We start from the raw sequence: 24,707 nt of genomic DNA, 5'->3' as shown, positions 1-24,707 counted from the left end.
GACCTGCAAGAGGAAGACAAAAAGAAGAAAAAGAAGAGGAAGAAGAAGAGGATGAAGATGATGATGAAGAAAAAGAGGATGATGATGATGATGAAGAGGAGGAGGATGAAGAAGGATGATGATGAAGAAAAAGAAGAAGAAGAGGATGATGATGAAGAAGAAGAGGATGATGATGATGAAGAAGAAGGATGAAGAAGAGGATGATGATGAAGAAGAGGATGATGATGATAATGATGATGAAGAAAATAAGAAGAGGATGATGATGATGAAGAAAAGAAGAAGAAGAGGATGATGATGAAGAAAAGAAGAAGAAGAGGATGATGATGATGATGAAAAGAAGAAGAGGATGATGATGATGAAAAGAAGAAGAGGATGATGATGATGAAAAGAAGAAGAGGATGATGATGATGAAGAGGATGATGATGATGATGAAGAAGTAGAGGATGATGATGAAGAAGAAGAGGATGATGATGAAGAAGAAGAGGATGATGATGATGAAGAAGAAGGATGAAGAAGAGGATGATGATGAAGAAGAGGATGATGATGATAATGATGATGAAGAAAATAAGAAGAGGATGATGATGATGAAGAAAAGAAGAAGAAGAGGATGATGATGAAGAAAAGAAGAAGAGGATGATGATGATGATGAAAAGAAGAAGAGGATGATGATGATGAAAAGAAGAAGAGGATGATGATGATGAAAAGAAGAAGAGGATGATGATGATGAAGAGGATGATGATGATGATGAAGAAGTAGAGGATGATGATGAAGAAGTAGAGGATGATGATGAAGAAGAAGAGGATGATGATGATGAAGAAAAAGAGGATGATGATGAAGAAGAAAAAGAAGAGGATGATGATGAAGAAGAAAAAGAAGAGGATGATGATGAAGAAGAAAAAGAAGAGGATGATGATGAAGAAGAAAAAGAAGAGGATGATGATGATGAAGAAAAAGAAGAGGATGATGATGATGAAGAAAAAGAAGAAAAGGATGATGATGAAGAAGAAAAAGAAGAAAAGGATGATGATGAAGAAGAAAAAGAAGAAGGATGATGATGAAGAAAAAGAAGAAGAGGATGATGATGATGAAGAAGCAGAAGAAGAAGAGGATGATGATGAAGAAGCAGAAGAAGAGGATGATGATGACGAAGAAGAAGAGGATGATGATGAAGAAGAAGAAGAGGATGATGATGATGAAGAAGAAGAGGATGATGATGATGAAGAAGAAGAAGATGATGATGATGAAGAAGGAGAAGAAGAAGAAGGATGAAAAATAAGAGGAATTCCAGTCCGGCAAAAAGTGGCCATGCAGAGAGCTCCGCTATTTCTTTGACAGTTCCTTGACATTTATAGCGGTTGCAACATTGTATCTATTTGTTTCCGAATAAAAACATCTGTATCCTAAATGGATACAAATAGATACATTGTTGCAACCTCTGTAAATGTCAAAGAACTGTCAAAGAAATAGCAGAGCTCTCTGCAGGGACACTTTTTGCCGGCTGTAGACGGGATGAAAATCAGCCGATTTTTTTTACCATTGGTGGTAACGTCGGCCGCTTGAACGACCGATTTTTTGTTTTTTAAAAGAAAAATCGGCAGTTTTTCTCCCCGTCTATGGCCTGCATAACACCAGCTTGTTCAATTAAGCCATGACAAAAAAAAAAAAAAAATGGAAGCTGACTGATTTCTATGCACAGCTGCAATAGATTTAGCACTCTCCAGTTTCAATAAATCAACCCGAGTCAAATTTACTTTAACCAAAATTTAGAACATCACAACATGGTCAAAAGTAACCAAGTGAGATAGTGAACCAAGCCATAATTACAATGTGGACTGCAGTACAAACGCCAACATTCCACAACTTGAAGGAACACCATTTCACCAGAACGCGAACACAAGCTTGCATTATCTATATTAAAAACATTAGGTTTACCTTTGCTCGGTCTGACCAACCAAATGACTGTACAGTCACATCCAAACGTTTAATCAACATTTTTCTCCGGACTTCATATTCATTACTTATGGCTTGATTAATTGCTTCTATTTTCTCCTAGAAAAAGAAAAACACCTTTGTAATCAATTTCTAAATATCATAGCCCTAAAGAAAAACAAAACCTAGAATATGAAGGCAAAATTAAACAGGTGTGGACATTTAAAGGTAGCTTTTAATGTATATTAAAACACACCTATAGTGTTGAACATCTTAGGAAGCATAGCACAGGTGTTCAAGGTGCATCAAGTGACACTCCTCAAATGCCCTGTTTTTTTTTTTTTCTTTTTTAACAATGCTAAATCGAGAAATGATCACTTGGCTCCTTGCAACAACATCTTAAAGACCCAAAAAAGCAACACACAACTGAATCATTTTCTCCAGAGACCAGATCAAAGCACCTACCATATTTGCTTTTTTGTCCAGAGACAGAACTGATTTGTCTCAACAATAAAATATTGCATTGCAGAGGTCAGGGATGAAATTGGGCAAAGAGAACCGCAATGAAAGACTACCATCGACTCCAAAACTCTCATGCAGAAGCAAAGAGAAATAACTTCTGAACTGAGTAATGTAAACCTGAGATCGCACAGTCTGAAGTCCATCCTAAGGACGACAGCAGATATTTCAAGTGATGAGTCAGTTCTAGTGATTTCTGAAGGTTCAGGATTCATCTAAATTGCTGCTACATCTGGAAATACGGAGATACATTGTCTGACAGAGCCGTTGCTAATGGTTTCCTCAAAAGGAGGATGTCTATGTAACTCATAATTGGAATATGCACAATAGGGCCAACATTGGAGCCAACATCTTTGTGAACACCCAAGGTGCAGATGATAAGCTGAAGGGCAGGGCCACAAGCTAAAGTTTAGTAATCTCATCAGAAACTATAGAAGGAGTTTATGCACTGGGCACATGTTACTAAGCATCTCTGATGGCCACAGAAGCCAGAAAGTCTCCCTGATGAGGGAAGGCAATGACACATCTGGTGGATTCAATCTGAAACATATGGACCCAAGTGTAAATATTTAATGCCTTGAGGTCCAAAATGTGATAAAGGCACCTTTGGGTTTTGAAATAATGACGACTCGATCCAGAAGACCAGAGGGAGTCTGATGAAAAAATGTTAGCCAGAGTGTGGGGACACAGGTAGTTTGGAAGTGAGCAAATAATTAGGGGAAATAAAAAAAAATTGGTTTTGCAGGCCTGGGACACTCCCTTCTAAACCTAGGCATCTGAAATGTCAGCTGTCCAAGCATCCACAAAGGTCAACAGAATATGGAAAATGGAGGCACACATTCATACAGCGAAAGGCTTGCCTGAAGATTTGGCAAACTTGAAATGCCAGAATCAACTCTTCTTAATAGGCAGAGAAGGAGAGGACTTTGAAGTCTTCTACTTATGCTTCTTCTGCTGCAGAAGATGACCTTTCTTTCCACCAGTAGAATTATTGATCCTATCAAGAGCTGGTCCAAAGAGGCACTTCCTCTCGAAGGCTATGTGGATCAAATACAGTACTTTTCACAAGAGTGCTCTGTAGACCAGCACTTTAGCCAAAATGCCCTACACCTATGCAACAACAGGAAGCACGTGCAAAACATAAGACAGAACGCTTTCAGTAAACTGTCAAAATTGCAAATTTAACTCTACGGCTATTAGCTATACGTGTTCAACGAGCAAAGGATGAACAGTGGTGGTTATATTCATTTTAAAAGGATTTTAACCAGTCAGACAAGGTTTGACAAAGTCTGGAAATAGAAGGAGAGAACCTTTCTACAAGAGAGGAGCTCTGGAAGGGGCTTCAAACCACTTATCACTTGAGGCCTTAAAGGCAGGTGCATCCTCCACCGGTAAGGTAGTCAAATTGGTAAGGCAAGACATGACCCGATTCAGGGTGGGAACGAATCACTTTTGAACAAAATCCTTGCTAAACTGATAAAACTGGTCCCTGCGGAACTAGCCTAAATTTGTTCCATATGTGGAAAGCTTAAGAGTTGAAACAGTCTTTTTTATTTTGGGAGTAATAGAAATAGCCTGTGATTTCTTAGGGGTAGGTTCTTAAGTCTAGAATTTAGGCAAATCAGTGACAAAAGTTTCTTCTGCCAATGGCTTAGATGCTGCTAAGGATGCATGTAAATCAGATACAGAAGAGACAGTACATAAATGGGTCATTTGGATTATAAAGTCCTGAATGATGTCGATGAGTATCTCAGCTAAAAGAGCAAAAGATCCAGCCACACCCAACAAAGCCAAGGGCTCAGAGGATGCAAATGACATCAGATAGCAGGATCCCAGACTGCAGATGTTGGCATAATTAGAAGGCGTGCTGCATGCAGCCCCTCAAGCCACTTTAAAGTTGGAAACTTTCCCCAGCGTGGACCAGCTGAGTGACATCAGGCGACTTTAGCCCACTGTCGGCTGAGAAAGGGTCACAGGAGTGCACAAAGAACTGCACTCCTGTGATCCACAGAAGTACAGCTAAATGAGCTTTGGCTGTACTTCTCCTTTAAGAGAAAAAAAACTGGTAGGGCCTACAGTTTGCCACTGTCCAATCCTCCTGAGGGCAGCAATCTTCTTGTATGCCTCAATGGATAAGAAAGAAAAGTCCTGTAGATGGAGTGGCTGTGTCTCCTGCACAAAAAGTAGCTTTTTGGGCAGCAGACACATTCACACCTATCCTTAAGAATACCCTCATCATTTCTGACGATTAGGAAAGACCCTGGAAGACAAAATGTGCTTGCAGAAGCTTCACTTGGTGACAGTACAAATCACAGGATCCATTAAAATTCAGCATCTCCAGAAGAGCCTGAATGAGTGTTTCAAGCATATGCTACACTTGTCCCTTAGCAAGTGTAGTCACTTGTCTACAAGTATTGATGGACAAATGTTTATGGTCACAGATGAGTGGATGATGCCAGTGCCAGCTAATCCAAGAGAAATAAAACAAGGATGTACATTAGTAAAAACTCTACAATCTGCTCTAACATAGAAAAGGGACCATGGATCAGTTGAATATGACTGATTTTTTTTTTTTTGCCTTATGTATTATCAATTTAAAAGGGAAAACATATAGATAGCAGTTTTGAACCCCCAGACCCCTACTGTAATAAAGGTTAACACAGAAAGACACCTACGTGCAATCTTAAATAAAAACAAATACTATTTAGCATTTTAATAAAAGCAAAAAAACTCTTAATAAGCACGGAGAAGAATGCAGGAGTCCCAGGATTGGTCGTTTCCATACCAGAACATGGTTATTGCTGGTGTTTAAATAAAGCCTATCTTTGAGAGAAAGAAAAGTGGGGGAAAAGGCTAAACTGCCCACTTTCAGCTGTGGTGATATGACCATTTTAGTCGGGGAAGGAGAAGGCATTGAGAGAAGGGTTCCCTCTCCTTTATATTCTCTAAAAATGGCAATGGGAAGTGGACAGAGTAAACAAATCTAGCACCTAATTGCAAAAGTCTGCTATCGCAGTGATTTGCCACTATGCCAGTGATAAGAGACAGGATTATAGGAACACTAGCCTCATCTCTGTAGCTAGTCAAACGGATTAAACCAAAATACCTACACAGTGGTTAAGTGATTAGCACTTCTGCCTAGCAGCACTAGGGTTGTCGGTTCAAATCCCCACCACAGCACTATCTGCTTGGAGCTTGCATGTTCTCCCTGTGCCTGTGTGGGTTAACTCCGGGTACTCTGGTTTCCTCCACAGTCCAAAGACATGCTGATAGTTTAATTGACTCCTGTCTAAACTGGTCCTTGTATATATGAATGTGAGCTAGGGACCTTAGATTGTAAGCTCCTTGAGGGCAGTGACTGATGTGAATGTACAATATACACTATACTGCCAAAAGTATTGGGACACATGCCTTTATATGCACATGAACCTTAAAAGGCATCCCAGTCTTAGTCCGTAGGCCCACCCTTTGCAGCTATAACAGCTTCAACTGTCCACAAGGTTTAGGAGTTTGTTTATGGGAATGTTTGACCATTCTTCCAGAAGTGCATTTGTGAGGTCAACCACTGATGTTGGACAAGAAGGCCTGGCTCGCAGTCTCCACTTTAATTCATCCCAAAGGTGTTCCATGGGGTTGAGGTCAGGACTCTGTGCAGGCCAGTCAAGTTCCTCCACCCAAAACTCGCTCATCCATGTCTTTATGGACCTTGCTTTATGCACTAGTGCGCAGTTATGTTGGAACAAGCAGGGGCCATCCCCAAACTGTTGCCACAAAGTTGGGAGCATGAAATTATCCAAAATGTCTTGGTATGCTGACACCTTAAGAGTTCCCTTCACTAGAAAGAAAGGGCCAAGCCCAATCCCTGAAAGACAACCCTACACCATAATCCCACCTCCACCAAACTTTACACTTGGCACAATGCAGTCAGGCAAATACTGTTCTCCTGTCACTCCAGGGAACATGTCTCCACTGCACTAGAGTCCAGTGGCGGCGTGCTTTACATCACTGCATCCAACACTTTTCATTGTACTTGGTGATGTAAGGCTTGGAGGCAGCTGCTCAGCCATGGAAACCAATTTCATGAAGCCCTCTACGCACGGTTGTGCTAATCTGAAGGCCACATCACGTTTGGAGGTCTTTAGCTATTGACTCTGCAGACAGTTGCGGTCTTCTGCGCCCTGTGCGTTTCAGCATGCACTGACCCTACTCTGTCATTTTACACGGCCTACCACCTTGTGGCTAAGTTGCTGTTGTTCCCAGTTGCTTCCACTTTGTTATAATACCACTAACAGTTGGCCGTGGAATATTTAGGAGCAAGGAAATTTCACGGATGGAATTTCATGGATTTCGGGGCAACCTATCACTTTACCACGCTTGAATTCACTGAGCTCCTGAGAGCGACCCATTCTTACACAAATGTTTGTAGAAGCAGTGATTTGAACACCTAAATCCAATGATTTGATATGTAAAGTACTGCATAAAATTGACCATGCCATATAAGTATCTGTAATAATAAATAAGTGCACCAAGATTTTATAGTTTTAAACTAAAAAAGGGCCACATCTAAGACTTTGCTGCTAATGCAAATAATGAAAAAAACAAAAACAAAAAAACCTAATGTACAAATTAAAAATAAATATTTAAATGAAGGCAAAAGAAAAACTTATTCGTTTATTCGTGTGTTAACTACAGGTACAGTTACTAGAAATAAAGACTAAAATGGGTCAATCATTGGAAATTTTAAAAGATGTACAAATAGTTTTGCTGAATTCTAAGCAATAAAGTACACACATGCTTTTAGGTTAATGAAAAACTAGTTCAAGAAACCCAAGGCTAGAATTGTGCAAAACAAATTCACCTTGACAATGTGCTTGTGGGTAAGAACAGACATCCCTTATATAATTTAAGTCTCAACTCCCAGACATTACTGTTTATGCTTCAGATGAAGCATGAAAATATAACTGGAAAAGCACGCTTAGAGGCATTCACTTTTGATCGGAGAATGAAAGAGAATAAATCTACGCAGTAAAAATAGTTTTAAGAGCCAACAGGCTGTGCAAACTTTCCTAACCAACATTATCCAATAAAAAATTAAAAACTCAGAATGACAGAAGCAGTATGCTATTCTGGGCATATACTTGTGATAGTTGCAAAGTAGGGATCACACAAAGGGATAATGAACAATTTCATGTTAGGAAAGTCAGTAGTGTCTACTAAAGATTTATTTTAAGCATTCCACAAAATATGTATTATGTTCTAGTTTCCCTAAAGAAAGTACTGGTCCTTTCACCAAGGGTGAAATAAAAGGTAGGGAAACTTGCAGTGTGTTCTACAATAATTATGGTGAAGGGATGATCTGATAAATGTAATATGTTTTTCTGTCAATACATTTTTTTTTAATTTACAAGAGCATTATTTAAAACTTAAGATTAGCAAAATATTCTTTCTTTTAAATTCAGCACCCTGGATGGTACTTACAATGAATGAAAAGGGTCCACTGAGCTGGTGGCTGTTATGTTTGTTTAATCTTCAGTTCTCTGCCCACACAGATACACCTGTAGCTGTGATCATCTAGTACTGCGGGGGTTAATAGGAGCTTCTGGACCTGTCACAGGTGCTTGTCAAAAGTTTCAACTATGCCCACCCTTTTTGCCCCCGTTCCATTCATAGAAGCCACACCATTACTTCATGCAATGAAAAGTGTTTCATTTAAACTCCCATCTGCCATTTATGGAAGGTTGTCACTACCAAGAGATCTCACTCTACCTGCTGTATTTTTTTATTTTATACCTTCCATGAAGACAGAAAGAGTGTTGAGAACTATGGTAGGAGGATCTTGCTGCTGGAAGCATCAATGACAATAGAAGCCAGAGGCTAACACAGACCACGATGACCCACTACGGGCCATGCATCAGACACAGTCATTGTTTAGCAGCACCACTGAATTCAGCAGCTGTCACACTTGCAAGACACACCACTGTGTTGCTGGCAGTGTGTAGAGACCAGAATTGCTCTCTTACAGCCAGACACATTTCTTCTAAGTTGCTATACGCAGTAAGGCTCCCTATCCAGTACTCAACAAAATATCTTTTGCTGGAAGCACATTTAAAAGTGGAATCACAGAACAAATAGTGCAGACCCAGGAGTACCACCCAGATACTACATCATATATCCCCTTTTTTTGTTGCTGGACTACCTCTTTTCTTTCACCTTTTCCAAGCATAATCGTCTTTTCCAGTGGGCTGGTTCCTCTCCGAACAAGAAAAATAAATTTGTTTTATACCCGTGGGGATACCCAAAAACATTCTGGATGGAGAATGCTGCAATATACTTTACCTTTGTGTTGGATTATTAATTAGGATAAAGTGATCACGTACATGGGTGACCTTTACTTTCAAAAATGTCTTGGACATTACAGCTATAAACATATTACCCGGCAATTAGCAGGGGGTGGGGTAGGCTTCCCTGAAGAGGTGGGTTTTCAGGGTGCGCCTAAATGAGAGGAGAGTAGGTGATAGTCTGATTGATTGGGGTAGGGAGTTCCAGAGGATAGGCGATGTCCTGGAGAAATCCTGGAGGCGGGCATGGGAGGAGGAGACCCGGGAACTAGAGAGAAGGAGGTCTTGAGAGGAGCGGAGTGTGCGTGTTGGGTGGTACTTGAATATTAGGTCAGTGATGTAGTTTGGGGCAGTATGATGGACAGCTTTGTATGTCAGTGTTAAGATTTTGAATTTGATCCGCTGTGCAATCGGAAGGCAGTGGAGGGATTGGCAGAGGGGTGTGGCGGAAACGGAGCGGTTGGTGAGGTGAATGAGTCTGGCTGCCGTGTTCAGGATCGACTGAATTGGGGATAGCCTGTGGCGAGGCAGGCCAGTGAGGAGGGAGTTGCAGTATAATATGCATGCTTTAAAATGAAAAGGGTCCTAGGTCACATTCTGCTTGGGATCCAGGCCAGTAAAAAGCATGAAATTATCATCGATGCTCCAGAAGCAAGTAAAGTCACCTCCTCCTCCATGAGGATATATAGAAAGAAGGTAGGCTGTCTTGGCATGACCTTAAATACTTTCAGAGGCTAGGCATCAAATTCCCAGTTGAAGTTTATTCTGGTCACTTGCAGAATTCCTTGGTTTTGAATATATTCCGACTCCCCTAAAATAAGTAATCGTCTTAACATCTTTTCTGCTTATACTTTTTGCACTTTTAGGCCTCATGCACACTGGCCATTTTTACAGCTGCTGTTTTCAGCATCAGACGTTGTTATTATATTTATTAACTGCCTCTAAACTCCCCTGCATGTGATCCTATGTGTTCATGCACACATATAGTGCCTTGAAAAAATATTCATACCTCTTGATATTTTCCACATTTTGTCATGTTACAACCATAAATGTAAATGTATTTTATTGGAATTTTATGTAATAGACCAACACAACGTGGCACATAATTTTGAAGTGGAAGGAAAATGATACATGGCTTTTAAAAAATTTTTTATAAATAAATATCTGAAAAGTGTGTCATGCATTTGTATTCAGCTCCCCTGAGTCAATATTTTGTAGAACCACCTTTTGCTGCAATTACAGCTGTCAGTCTTTTTGGGGATGCCTCTACCAGCTTGCACATCTAGAGTGACATTTTTGCCCATTCTTCTTTGCAAAATAGCTCAAGCTCTGTCAGATTGGATGGAGAGCATCTGTGAACAGCAATTTTCAAGTCTTGGCACAGATTCTCAATTGGATTTAGGTCTGGACTTTGGGCCATTCTAACACATGAATATGCTTTGATCTAAACCATTGCATTGTAGCTCTGGCTGACGTCAATTGATGATGAAACGCATTGGATGGAGCTTCATGTGACATCACACTACATGGCCATCTGGTTGGAAAGTCCATACTCCGGTATTGTTTCCTCGTCAGCTATGAACTTTTTCAACTATTGTGTGTGCATTTGTTTACTTTTAATGAAGTTTTACGTTTCGGGCATACTAGACTATTAGTGCTTATTCCTTGCATGATTTACTGTTTATCAGTGAAGGTAACCCTTCTTAGGAATGCTGCTTGCCGGCTCTCCTCTCCTCACGCGCTGTCAGTGTGAGGAGAGGACTGCTGATAACCGGCATTTCCTTGTTTACATGTGATCAGCTGTGATTGAACACAGCTGATCACATGACAGAGCCGATATGATCGGCTCTTTACTCTGATCGGTGATCCACTGCAAAACCGATCGCCGTGTTGCGCGCACCATGGGGCGCGCATGCACAGTTAGAGTGGGAGGACGTCATATGATGTCCTCCCAGAACGAGAGAACTGCCGCCCGCCTGTCATTTGCTTATATGGCGGACAACGGGCGGTTAAAGTGTTGCGGTGAAAAAAAAAAAAAAGATGGAGGTTTTAGGAATACTTTATACATTATAGAATTCAGAATGCATGGAATTAGTAACATGCAAACATACAACGTACCCAATGAGTTGGCCCCAGTGTCTTGCTCAGAAGAGGCTTTCCCATATGATTAGGTGGCACTTTTGCTAAGGTTTCTTTTAACTAAGAAAAAAGTATAACGCACTATTAATACATAAAACTGCATGAAGAAAGCATATACAGTACAGTGAAGATCTGTTAAACATTTTGCAAAATAATTTTCCCACAATAGATTCAATACCTGGGATCAACATAATATCACAGCATTAATAGCACATACCTGCTTTACGTCTAAAAAATGATTGGAGACCAAAAATGAAACACTTCCACAGTTTCATACTACTGGTTCAGAAGACATTAGACACCTAGGCTAACAATTGTCGCCAACATCTAACAGTCTGTATCCTAATAAAAAAGTATGAGAAACTGGTCTAACTTCACACAAAGCCTAGATATCAATCTATGTACAAGTTAGAACAGATTGTTTTTTTTTCTCTCTAACTTTGTTTTCACTGACAAAAGGTAATATGTACAAAAACCTTCATATCACTTGTAGACTACTACTGATACCATCGGAAGCTGTACCAGGCATGTATAACAAGAAGAAAGCCTAAGGACTGGCACAGAACACCTTGGTGGCATTGTGTCTCCCATATCTCTAAAACCACTAGCATTCCCCAGAAAAACCTGGAGTTTTCAAGAAAGAGAAACAAAATGAATGAACTATTGTTTTTAAAGTGGAACTAAACTGTACTTCTGCACCAAAAACCGAAAATGCTATTAAATTCATTATTAATATTCAAAGCAAACTCACCCATCCATCCATGTCTCCAGGTTTTATTTTGTTGAGTAATTATTTTGAAAAACACTCCCATGCATTTCTAACCGCTGCCATCTTGAATAAGGGAAGATGTTTCATGTAGCATTTACATCCTGGAATCTATCTTCCCTTAGCTCAAGCATACAGACAGGAGGGTGTGCTTATCTGAGGAAAAACCCTCCTCTAGTTGAAAGAAAAAATGGCGAGGAAGGCTCATGGGATATATATCATTTTTGTCTGCGCCAAAAACCAGAAATCAACAGAAAAAAAAAATGTAAAAAAAAAGAAAAAAAAAATGATTTAAAATAAGTAAATAATATATATACACAATAGTTTATGTTGATTGAGAGCGTTTACTTCTGCTTTAATCTGTCCAGACCATTTCAACACCAAACAGCCTACCAGGCAAGGCCTCTCCTTCCTACAGAAACACTGGGTAGCCAACTAATACCATATAAAGCATGATATCTTACTTTTTTCTCTATTCCACTAAAAAACTGGAACATTGTGATATTGGCTGGGGGTTTTGACATTCCCAGAGTCATGCATATAGTCTTCAATTCCTTAAAGACGTCACTGCCTCCTCCATCTTGTTCCTTCTTTACAGGCATATTTACACTCAGCATTCGCGCGGCTTCAAGTTCTGATATCAAATACGCTGCAAAAAGATTGAGATGACACTTCAGTGGCAAAGCATTTTCCACAACACAATCTTATTTTGATGCCTATGGTTATAACACAATGAGATCTGTACATCAAACTGCCTTTTACATCTCAGTGTCTGTACTGTTCACAGTAACTTACCACTTATATATATATATTTCTTATATATTTCGAATCATTTTAAATCACTCTTCTATAATACACTTTAGTGCAGCGCAGATGCCCTGTATGTAATGTCCAGAAAGTATATTCACTTTAATTTATGCTTAGTAGAGAATTGATGTGGATTAACAATAACTAAATATACACTATATTGCCAAACGTATTGGGACACCCCTCCAAATCATTGGATTCAGGTGTTCCAATCACCTCCATGGCCACAGGTGTATAAAATAAAGCACCTAGGCATGCAGACTGCTTCTACAAACATTTGCGTCCAGCCCAGCCATGAAATTTCCTTGCTACTAAATGTTCCATGGTCAACTGTTAGTGGTATTATAACAAAGTGGAAGCAACTGGGAACAACAGCAACTCAGCCACGAAGTGGTAGGCTACGTAAAATGACAGCACGTGGTCAGCACATGCTGAAGCGCACAGTGCGTAGAAGTCGCCAACTGTCTGCAGAGTCAATAGCTAAAGACCTCCAAACTTCATGTGGCCTTCAGATTAGCACAACAGTGTGTAGAGAGCTTCATGGAAAGTGTCTCCATGGATGAGCAGCAGCATCCAATCCTTACGTCACCAAGTGCAATGCAAAGCGTCGGATGCAGTGGTGTAAAGCACGCCACCACTGGACTGTAGAGTAGTGGAGACGTGTTCGAGTGACGAACCATGTTTCTCTGTCGGGCAATCCGACAGACGTGCCTGGGTTTGGTGGTTACCAGGAGAATGGTACTTACCTGACTGCATTGTGCCAAGTGTAAGCTTTTGTGAAGGGGGGGGATTATGGTGTGGAGTTGTTTTTCCCGAGTTGGGTTTGCACCTTTAGTTCCAGTGAAAGGAACTCTTAAGGCTCAGCATCCCAAGACATTTTGGATAATTTCATGCTCTGAACTTTGTGGGAACAGTTTGGGGATGATCCCTACTTGCTCCAACATGACTGCGCACCAGTGCAAAAAGCAAGGTCAATAAAGACATGGATGAGCAAGTTTGGGGTGGAGGAACTTGACTGGTCTGCACAGAGTCCTGGCCTCAACCCAATAGAACACCTTTCAGATGAATTAGAGAGGAGACTGCGAGCCAGGACTTCTCGTCCGACATCAGTGCCTGACCTCACATATGTGTTTATGGAGGAATGGTCAAACATTCACATAGACACACTCCTAAACATTGTAAACAGCCTTCCCAGAAGATTTGAAGTTGTTCTACTTGCAAAGGGTGGGGCAACTCAACATTGAACCCTATGGACTAAAACCGGGATGCCATTAAAGTTCATGTGCGTGTAAAGGCAGGCATCTCAATAATTTTGCCAATATAGTGTATATATACACCCTGTTCCAAATTATTATGCAAATTCTATTTAAGTGTCACAAAGATAAAATATTTTGTTTTTCAGTTTAACTCATGGATAGCATTGTGTCTCAGGGCTCTTTTGATCACTGAAAACAATCTCGGACACCTGTGATAATTAGATTGGCAGGTGAGCCCAATTTAAGGAAAAACTACTAAAGGACGGTGTCCCACATTATTAAGCAGAGCACCATTTTCAAGCAATATGGGGAAGAAAAAGGATCTCTCTGCTGCCGAAAAGAGTGAAATAGTTCAATGCCTTGTACGAGGTATGAAAAGATTAGATATTTCACGAAAACTTAAGCGTGATCATCGCACTATTAAGAGATTTGTAGCTGATTCAGAGCACAGACGGGTTCGTGCAGATAAAGGCACATTGAGGAAGATTTCTGCCAGATCCATGCATCAGATCAAGAGAGCAGCTGCTAAAATACCATTACATAGCAGCAAACAGATATTTGAAGCTGCTAGTGCCTCTGGAGTCCCACGGACATCAAGGTGTAGAGTCCTCCAGAGTCTTGCAACTGTGCATAAACCTTCTATTCGGCCACCACTAACCAATGCTCACAAGCAGAAACTGCTGCATTGGGCAGAAAAATACATGAAGACTAATTTTCAAAACGTCCTGTTCACTGATGAGTGCCGTGCAACCCTGGATCGTCCAAATGGATGGAGTAATGGATGGTTGGTGATCGGCCACCCTGTTCCAACAAGGCTGCGATGTCAGCAAGGCGGTGGTGGAGTCATGTTTTGGGCCAGAATCATGGGAACAGAGCTGGTCGGCCCCTTTAGGGTCCCCGAAGGTGTAAAGATGACCTCTGCAAAGTATGTGGAGTTTATGACTGACCACCTTCTTCCCTGGTACAAAAGGAAGAACTATGCTTTCCGTAATAAAATCATCTTCATGCATGACAATGCACCATCTCATGCTGCAAAGAATACCTCTGCATCAATGGCTGCTATGGGGATAAAAGGAGAGAAAGTCATGGTGTGGCCTCCATCCTCCCCTGACCTCAATCCTATTGAGAACCTTTGGAGCATCCTCAAGCAAAAGATCTACGAGGGTGGGAGGCAGTTTACATTCAAACAGCAACTCTGGGAGGCTATTCTGACATCTTGCAAACAAATTCAAGCAGAAACTGTCCAAAAGCTCACAAGTTCAATGGATGCAAGATTTGTGAAGCTGCTATCAAAAAAGGGGTCCTATGTTAAAATGTAACGTGACCTGTTAAAATGTTTAAAAAGTTAAAATGTTGTTAAAAGTTTGATTGAAATAGCTTTTGATTTCACTAAATATGCTGCAAACACAACAAATGACAATTTTCAGTTCTTTACAACCTATAAAGTGTTTTGAAACTTACTGTGCGTAATAATTTGGAACAGTGCATTGTAAGTTTATGTTTAAAAAAAATACTGTTATCATTAGGAGGTTTCTTCAATAAAATTTGAATTGTACTCTTAATAGTTGATAACATGAGAATTATGCTGACTGTTATTTACATCAATTATGTAGGTAAATGAGAAAAATATCATTTGCATAATAATTTGGAACAGGGTGTATATTTCTTGTATATTTTCACTTTTAATCTAGCACCACAAAAAACAGAATTGAAAAAGTAATGGCAGAAAAAAAAGTGGTCCATTTTCATATTATACAGATACTATATACAGTAAATATATGTTTGTCCCAAGCATGTTAGAATCCACTTACTGTTGACTGACTCTGTAGCTCTGCTAGAAGTCTTTTCCAAGCAACAACTAATCTTTCCATAAAATAATACTTTCTAAGATTAATTCTGAACTTTCCTCCAGCTAGTTTGAGGTGATGTCTCCGTCTACATTGCAACAGATTCTAGCCACTTCCAGATTCTGTATATGGCATTATGCTTCATAGCAGTGAACAAGCAGGGGTGGTTCCTTGATGCAGTCGCATGTGCATCCCAAAGGGGCTGCAGCCACTTTCTGATTCAGGTTTAGGCATTATGCCTGAAAGTGGGGATCATTAGATTGTGAATACATACTATGGTGAGCAATTACAGATCTTCGTTTAGCCTTTATCTAGTTTACCATTCATCTATTCATTTATTATGTATTGGGACTATAAGGCGATATCATGTGGGCTGGGTTGTTGATCCATCTACATATCCCCGGAGGAGTACTTCCTCATCATCATTATTGGTATCTGTTTGATACGGTCAGGAATCGCTTAAGACATAAAATTCAGATTTGTTCCCAGTTACATTTTTTAGTGATAAGTGTATATGTTTTCATACTGCAGTCCCTAATAAGCTAAGCAATTTTAGATTTTTGAAGCCTCTCCTTATAAATGGAGGAAAGAAGGGGCTTGAGATTAGCCTTTTCTTTTTGGCGTCAAGAACATTTAAAAGGCAAGTAGAACATTAACCACATGCCGCCCAGCCACTGTAGAATTACGGTGGCAGGGTGGCAGGGCTGGGCAAAACCACGTTTTAAAACATGTGTTTTCAAAACAGGTAGGGGGCGCGCGCGAGGCGCGCCTCCGCCCTACTGTCCCGCCAATCATGGCCACGGATGTCAGTCGCCGGGTCACAGCCGATCGTTACCGGCTGTGTCTCGGCGATTAGCGGCAATCACTGACAGAGAGCAGGGCTGCAATAGCTCTGCTCTCTGTCAGTTTCCTGTCAGCTCCTGACTGGCTGATCGGGAGAGAAGAGTTTCTCTCTCCCGATCAGCGGTGTTCCCTGCAGTACACACCCCCACCCCCTAGTAAAACACTCCCCTCACACAGTTAACCCTTTCACGGAATAATAAAGTTAACCTCTTCCTCCCCAGTGCCATTAGTACAGCGTCAGTGGTTTTTTTTTTTTTGCACTGATCACTGTATTGATGTCACTGGGGATGTCAGTGACCCCAAGTGAGTTCCCCCCATGTCAGAATGTTCACCGCAGTCCCGCCATAAGTCACTGATCGCCGCCATTATTAGTATAAAAAAAAAATTAAAAATCCCAGTATCTTTCCCGCCATTTGTAAACGCTATAACTTTCACGTAAACCAATTAATTTACACATATTGGGGTTTTTTTTTTTTTTTTTTTTAGCAAGGACATGTCGCAGAATGCATTTTGGCAGAAATTTATGACTAAATTTGATTTTTACATTTTTTTTTTACTGGACATGTTTTATAGCAAAAAGTCCAAAATATTGTTTTTTTCCCTCAAAATTGTCAGCCATTTTTTTTTTATAGCGCAAAAAATAAAAAAAACGAACAGGCAATCAAATACCACCGAAAGAAAGCTTGATTTGTGGGAAAAAAAAGGATGTAAATTTCATTTATGTACCGTATTGCATGACCGCGCAATTGTCCGTTAAACTAGCACAGCACTGTATAGCACAAAAATGGCGTAAATTGCAGTATCTATATCATAGTTTGTAGACACTATAACTTTCACAAAACGCAATCAATATACACTTATTGGGATTTTTTTTTTACCAAAAACATGTAGCAGAATACATTTTGGCATAAATTTATAACGGAGTTTACTATATATTTTTTATAGCTGAAAGTAAAAAATATTGTTTTTCTTCAAAATTTTTGGTCTTTTTTTGTTTATAGCGTGAAAAATAAAAAGCGCACAGGTGATCAAATACCACTGAAAGAAAGCTCTATTTGTGTGAAAAAAAGGACGTAAATTTCATTTGGGTGCAGCATTGCATGACCGCGCAATTATCAGTTGAATTAGTGCAGTGCCGAGTAGCAAAAAGAGGCCTGGTCATTAAGGGGGGTAAATCCTCAGGAGGGCAATAGTTAAGCAAGTTAGCTCTGACGAAGAGGGCTTAAAATGCATCAGCATACTTGCATTGTGCAATAGGAAAAGCAAAGGTCTTCTACATTGGTTATCCAAGCTTTGAATGCACCAAAAGGACCGTGTCATGATTCATTTATGTCTGATTATAGTTTAGCAAGCATATCAGTCTTATTTTTATTAATAAATGGTCTCTGAGGTAATGCACTAGGCTGGTGTGCCTTTCTTGCTGTATTTTTTTTTTGTCATGTCCCCGTTCTTGATCTTGGCGTCATACGTAAAAGGCAACACAGTGGCTTAGCACTTCCATCTAGCAGCACTAGGGTAAGCCCCTTTTCAGGGCTAGGGACTGATATAGGGACAGATAAAGGGCCCCAGCAGTGAGTGTCCTGAAAGCCTTTTGGCCCCTTGGGATCTGGGCATGGAGGTGATTCACTAATCATTTACTTATGCACATTGTTGTTTTTTTGGATGCATTTTTCTTGGACATTTTTGCACTTGGACTTTATGTCACATTTATGCTATTTTTTTACTCACGTTATTTATTTCTTCATTGTGTTATTGTATTTTACGTTGCACAGTAATACATTCATTTGGTTTCACTGTGCGTTTGTATCACCATTTTCGGTTTTATACTAGTTGCACTCTATATATGTTTGCCACATTTATTTATGGTACTTATATGGTCACTTATTAGTCGTTTTATGTCACATGGCCTTTTGATGCATATTGTGTTAGGATCCTTTAGTCGCATGGTCACATTTTTTGGCCTCACTGTGCGTTGTTATTGTCATTCTTCTGTGATAAGTGGTTTGTCCACTTTTAATATTTAAGCACTTGATTTTGTATTTTTCACATTCTGCTCCACTTTCTCAATAGTTGTATTCATGTTATTTCATATATGTTATGAAGGACTCTAATTACTGTGATTTAGTTAATATTTTATTTTTCCCTAATCATTTCCGTGCGTTTTGCCCACGGTCATGGTTTATTGTCTGTTACACCTTTTGGTCCTCATTTTGGACCTTTATTATTTCACCTTTCCCTTCACTCTTATATTCCTTCCATTTACTGATTATGTTATGGTGTATTATCTATTGTCTTTTCATCTCACTATTTGTCTTGGAATGTCTGTGGCATTATTGTGATTAGCGCAACATCAATTTTCTGTTTGTTGTTTATTGCTAGTGGTATAGCCAGGTGTGTGCTGCTGTCCCAATAGTCCCATCTTTTCTAGTAGCGGCGCAAAACGTTTATTACATATTTCATATACACACACCTCAGCATAAATGAGTACACCCCAACAGATTTGTCAGAGCACCTTTACTTTCCTTTCAGAATTAACATTTTCTATGGGACTCTATACTATAAAATACTGCTACAAATGTGGGGAATTGATTGCAAACAAGATTTAAGTTGCACACACAAAAAAGTACTTTTCCTAACAAATTTATTCACGACCATGTTGCAAAAAATGAATACACCCCAATGAAAGTCTTAGGAGCAAAGCTACATTTTAGATAACAAAATCCTACTTAACAAGAATTCAACTACAGGTGAGTCCAATTATTCATTAAACAGGTGTCCAGCAGACAGTTGATTATAAAAGGGCGTTACCTAACAAAGAAAACCACTTCCCATTTCATGTGGTTAGCAATGGCACCACATGGAAGAATAATGTCACAAGGCCTAAGAAAGAAAATTTTGTTACATAAGAAAGGTGAAGGCTACAAGAAGATCAGCAAAGCTTTACTTATCAGTCAGAATACTGTAGCAAAAGTGATACAAAAATGTAACAGAAATGGAACTGCAACCATCTAACAAAGACGTCCAGACCGTCTACAGAAGTTAACACCTCAACATGAGTGTCTTCTGTTGAGAAGGGTTGAGGAAAGTCGCCATGCAAGTTCACTACAGTTAGCAAAAGAAGTAGAAAGCCAGACTGAGATGATTGTTTCCTGGACACAATATGGCGTACACTGCAGAGGAAAGGCATGCATGGGTGTCATCCATGAAGGAAGCTTCTAATAAAAAGCCCATGCACAAAAAATCCTGCCTAGAATTTGCCAGGGCCCATGCTAAAAAAAGAAGACGACTACTGAGAATCTGTACTCTGGAGTGATGAGACCAAGATAAATATTTTTGAAACGGATGGCTTCAAAACCGTATGTCATCGCAAAAGTGAGGAGTACAAGAGGGGATCCTGACTGAAAGACGCTGTGGGGGGAGCAATGGACCACCTCTTCAAGGTTGAAAACCAGGCTCTTCTTCCGGCCACCATGGGGCTAGTAGGATCAATCTGCAACTGGACCGGATCAACTTCTGTAGCTTTCACAGAATCAATGCCAGAGGGGAGAATGCATATGCCAGCCCGAAGTACCATTCCTGTGCTAATGTGTCCCAGTGCCTGGGAAGTTCCCTGCATTGGGATACCCATGGAGTGGATAAGTGACACCGGGTACTGCCTGCTCTCTCCGACTCAGCTATTCACCCCCCCCCCCCAGGGGGTACCCTCTGGCCCCAGGCCAGAAAAAAAAAAAGAGCGGGAAATTTAAACTCAATCAATTTTTGATTGTGTTTCCTGTCAGGTGGAACTAGTCATCTCAGGTGTGCAATCCTAGTAGATGATTGGAGAAAAAAAAAAAATTACTATAAAATAGAAAAAAAAAAATAAAATACTGCCCTCCTGAACCTTAGTCACGTCCTTAGTGTATTTAAAGGCTTCAACAAATATCTCTGCTTTCCCTTCTATACTCCAGACAATTTAGGATCCTTAGGTCTTTCCGGATATGTTTTATCCCTCAAACCGTTCACCATTTTTGTTGCCCGTCTTTAGACTCTATCTTATTAAAATCTTTTTGGAAGTGAATTCCTGAAAATGAACTGTCATTACTAGAACAAATATGTTATTACAAATATGTTAATATGTTCATTAGTTCAATCCATTTCTATGAAGACTGAACAGAAGTAAATGGTTTACATCAAGGTCTTCCTCAACATAGGTGTTGTACCCAGTTTTCCTCTTAGTAATCCCCGTGGCTTCTTTCCATTACCGATACACCTAAAAAAGGTTTTATTCCCTTTGTCAATTTAACCCATCTTCTGCTCTTTCTTTGCTTTGCCAGCACTGATAATGTGTTGGGTCTTCTTTTGTCTATTTTTTTTTACACTTCTCTATCAGCTACACTTAAATTTTCATGACTATGTAGATTTTTTTTTTCCTCCTTTACTATCCCTACTTACCTCTTTAGTGAGCAATACTGTTTTTTCCCTCCGTTTACTTTTACTAATTTGCCCAACATATAATCCAGTTGCCTTCAGGATGAAGGACTTTAGTCGTGCCAACTTGTTACATACTCCTGTCATTTTACTCTAACCTTAAATTTATTTTTTAGAAATGCACCCATTTCTGCAAAATTTGTCTTTTGTGAATCAAAACTTTTGTTGTGTATATGATTTTTTTAGTTCGTGTTTTAATATCAAAATAAAGACACGGGGTGATCACTAGAACCCAAATTTTCTCCCACTTCAACATCAGATAATCGATCCCCATTAGTCAGTACTAGGTATACAGTTGCAAGAAAAAGTATGTGAACCCCTTGGGATTACGTGGAGTTTTGCATGAATTGGGCATAAAATGTGCTCTGAACGTCATCTAAGTCACAACAATAGAAGAACACAGTCTGCTGAACATAATACTACACAAACATTAGATGTTGCCATGGTTTAATTGCACATAACATGTAAACATTCACAGTGCAGGGAGGAAAAAGTATGTGAACCTTTGGACGTAATAACTGGTTGACCCTCCTTTGGCAGCAATAACCTCAACCAAACGTTTCCTGTAGTTGCAGATCAGACCTGCACAACGATCTGCAGTAATTTTGGACCACTCCTCTTCACAAAACTGTTTCAGTGTAGCAATATTGTTGGGATGTCTGGTGTGAATTGCTCTCTTAAGGTCATGCCACAGCATTTCAATCGGGTTGAGGTCAGGACTCTAACTGGGCCACTCCAGAAGGCGTATTCTGTGCTGTTGCAGCCATTGTTTTGTTGAATTACTTGTATGCTTTGGGTCATTGTCCTGTTGCATCACCCATCCTCTGCGGAGCTTCAGTTGGCGGACAAATGGTTGTACGTTTTCCTGCAAAATGTCTTGATAAACTCTGGAATTCATTTTCCTATCAATGACAACAATCTGTCCAGGCCCTGAGGCAGCAAAGCAGCCCCAAACCATGATGCTCCCTCCGCCATGTTTTACAGTGGGGATGAGGTTTTGATGTTGGTGTGCTGTGCCCTTTTTTCTCCACACATAGTGTTGTGTGTTCTTCCCAAACAACTCAATCTTGGTTTCATCTGTCCACAGTATATTTTGCCAGTAGTGCTGTGGAACATCCAGGTGCTCTTTTGCAAACTTCAAACTTGCTGCAATATTCTTTTTGGACAGCAATGGCTTCCTCCGTGGTGTCCTCCCATGTACTCCATTCTTGTTTAATGTTTTCCTTATTGTAGATGTGTCAACAAAAATGTTAGCATGTGCCAGAGATTTCTGTAGGTCTTTAGCTGACACTCTGGGATTCTTCTTTACCTCATACAGCATTCTGCGCTGTGCTCTTGCAGTCATTTTTACAGGATGACCATGCCTAGGGAGAGTAGCAACAGTGCTAAACTTTCTCCATTTGTAGACAGTCTGTCTTATCGTGGACACATGAACCTCAAGGCTTTTGGAGATACTTTTGTAACCCTTTCCAGCTTCATGCAAGTCAACAATTCTTGATCGTAGGTCTTCTGAGAGCTCTTTTCTGCGAGGCATGGTTCACATCAGACAGTGCTTCTTGAAACCAGTAAACCCAAAACAGGTGTGTGTTTTTTAAGGGCAGGACAGCTGTCAGCAACACATCCAATATCATCACACTGATTGGAGTCAAGGTTGGCTCACTCCTGGCTCCAATTAGCTCTGGGAGAAGTCATTAAGCAAGGGCCTCACATACTTTTTCCTCCCTGCACTGTGAATGTTTACATGTTATGTGCAATTAAACCATGGCAACATCTAATGTTTGTGTAGTATTATGTTCAGCAGACTGTGTTCTTCTATTGTTGTGACTTAGATGACGTTCAGAGCACATTTTATGCCCAATTCATGCAAAATTCCGTGTAATCCCAAGGGGTTCACATACTTTTTCTTGCAACTGTAACTCTGAAGATGGGATAATCTTAGTCCACACCCTTTTTCTTGTACGCAAATAGCCCACCAGGGATCTCGTTTGTGTGCAAATTGCATCAGCCAGGCAATGCAGTCTCATCTTTTGGCAAATAAAACCACTATGAGTACCAGCCATAATAAGCTCTATTTGTGGGGAAAAAAGGACATAAAATTTAATTTGTGTGCAGCATTGCATGACCGTGCAATTGTCAAAGTAATGCAGCGCCCTATTGCAAAAAATGGCCTGGTCAGGCAGGGGGGCAAATCCTCTGGAAGGCAAGTGGTTAATGAATTGTATTACAGCTGTTATTTTTGGGATCAATAATGGTTTGCAGGGTTGGCATTTCATGAGGCGAAATATAAAGATGAATACCTTCACCCAAAAGGCAATAGAGCAGTGGTTCTCAACCTTTCTAGAGCCGCGACCCCTTAATACAGTTCCTCATGCTGTGGTGACCCCCAACCATAAAATAATTTTCGTTGCTACTTCATAACTGTAATTTTGCAGTAGGAGGAATAGTGCCACGTCATTGGTGTCATTGGGAGGAATAGTGCCCCATCATTGGTATCAGTGGGAGGAATAGTGCCCCGTCATTGGTGTCAGTGGGAGGAATAGTGCCCCCTTCATTGGTGTCAGTGGGAGGAATCGTGCCCCGTCATTGGTGTCAGTGGGAGGAATAGTGCCCCGTCATTGGTGTCAGTGGGAGGAATAGTGCCCCGTCATTGGTGTCAGTGGGAGGAATAGTGCTCCATCATCGGTGTCAGTGGGAGGAATAGTGCCCCATCATCGGTGTCAGTGGGAGGAATAGTGCCCCATCATCGGTGTCAGTGGGAGGAATAGTGCCCCATCATTGGTGTCAGTGGGGGGAATAGTGTCTCATCATCGGTGTCAGTGGGAGGAATAGTGTCTCATCATCGGTATCAGTGGGAGGAATAGTGTCCCATCATCGGTATCAGTGGGAGGAGGAATAGTGCCCCATCATAGGTGTCAGTGGGAGGAGGAATAGTGCCCCATCATTGGTGTCAGTGGGGGGAATAGTGCCCCATCATCGGTGTCAGTGGGAGGAATAGTGCCCCATCATCGGTGTCAGTGGGAGGAATAGTGCCCCATCATCGGTGTCAGTGGGGGGAATAGTGTCCCATCATCGGTGTCAGTGGGAGGAATAGTGTCTCATCATCGGTATCAGTGGGAGGAATAGTGTCCCATCATCGGTATCAGTGGGAGGAGGAATAGTGCCCCATCATAGGTGTCAGTGGGAGGAGGAATAGTGCCCCATCATAGGTGTCAGTGGGAGGAGGAATAGTGCCCCATCATTGGTATCAGTGGGGGGAGGAATAGTGCCCCATCATTGGTGTCAGTGGGGGGAATAGTGCCCCATCATAGGTGTCAGTGGAAGGAATAGTGCCTCATCATTGGTATCAGTGGGAGGAATAGTGCCCCATCATTGGTGTCAGTGGGAGGAATAGTGCCCCATTATTGGTGTCAGTGGGGGGAATAGTGCCCCATCATAGGTGTCAGTGGGAGGAATAGTGCCCCATCATTGGTGTCAGTGGGAGGAATAGTGCCCCATTATTGGTGTCAGTGGGAGGAATAGTGCCCCATCATTGGTATCAGTGGGAGGAATAGTGCCCCATCATTGGTATCAGTGGGAGGAATAGTGCCCCGTCATTGGTGTCAGTGGGAGGAGGAATAGTGCCCCGTCATTGGTATCAGTGGGAGGAGGAATAGTGCCCCGTCATTGGTATCAGTGGGAGGAATAGTGCCCCGTCATTGGTATCAGTGGGAGGAATAGTGCCCCATCATTGGTATCAGTGGGAGGAATAGTGCCCCATCATTGGTGTCAGTGGGGGGAGGAATAGTGCCCCATC

General features: G+C 40.8%; 1 protein-coding gene across 1 annotated transcript in view; it reads right to left on the bottom strand.

Annotated features, from left to right (window-relative positions):
• The window catches only part of TSLIG3A (tRNA splicing ligase complex subunit 3A), an 87,926-nt gene that overhangs the window by 44,697 nt on the left and 18,522 nt on the right, over nt 1-24,707 (bottom strand). The window contains exons 4-6 of the mRNA XM_089690173.1: nt 12,156-12,340; nt 10,905-10,985; nt 1,933-2,049 (exon numbers count right to left, since the gene is read on the bottom strand). Of these exons, the coding sequence (XP_089546299.1) occupies nt 1,933-2,049; nt 10,905-10,985; nt 12,156-12,340 (383 nt within the window). The remainder of the gene's footprint in view (nt 1-1,932; nt 2,050-10,904; nt 10,986-12,155; nt 12,341-24,707) is intronic.

Source organism: Staurois parvus, unplaced genomic scaffold (genome assembly GCF_062004578.1).
Source record: "Staurois parvus isolate SC_StPar_1 unplaced genomic scaffold, SC_StPar_1.0 ptg000520l, whole genome shotgun sequence".
In the NCBI taxonomy this organism is placed as follows: Eukaryota; Metazoa; Chordata; class Amphibia; order Anura; family Ranidae; genus Staurois; species Staurois parvus.
This window is presented reverse-complemented; position numbering and strand designations above follow the sequence as displayed.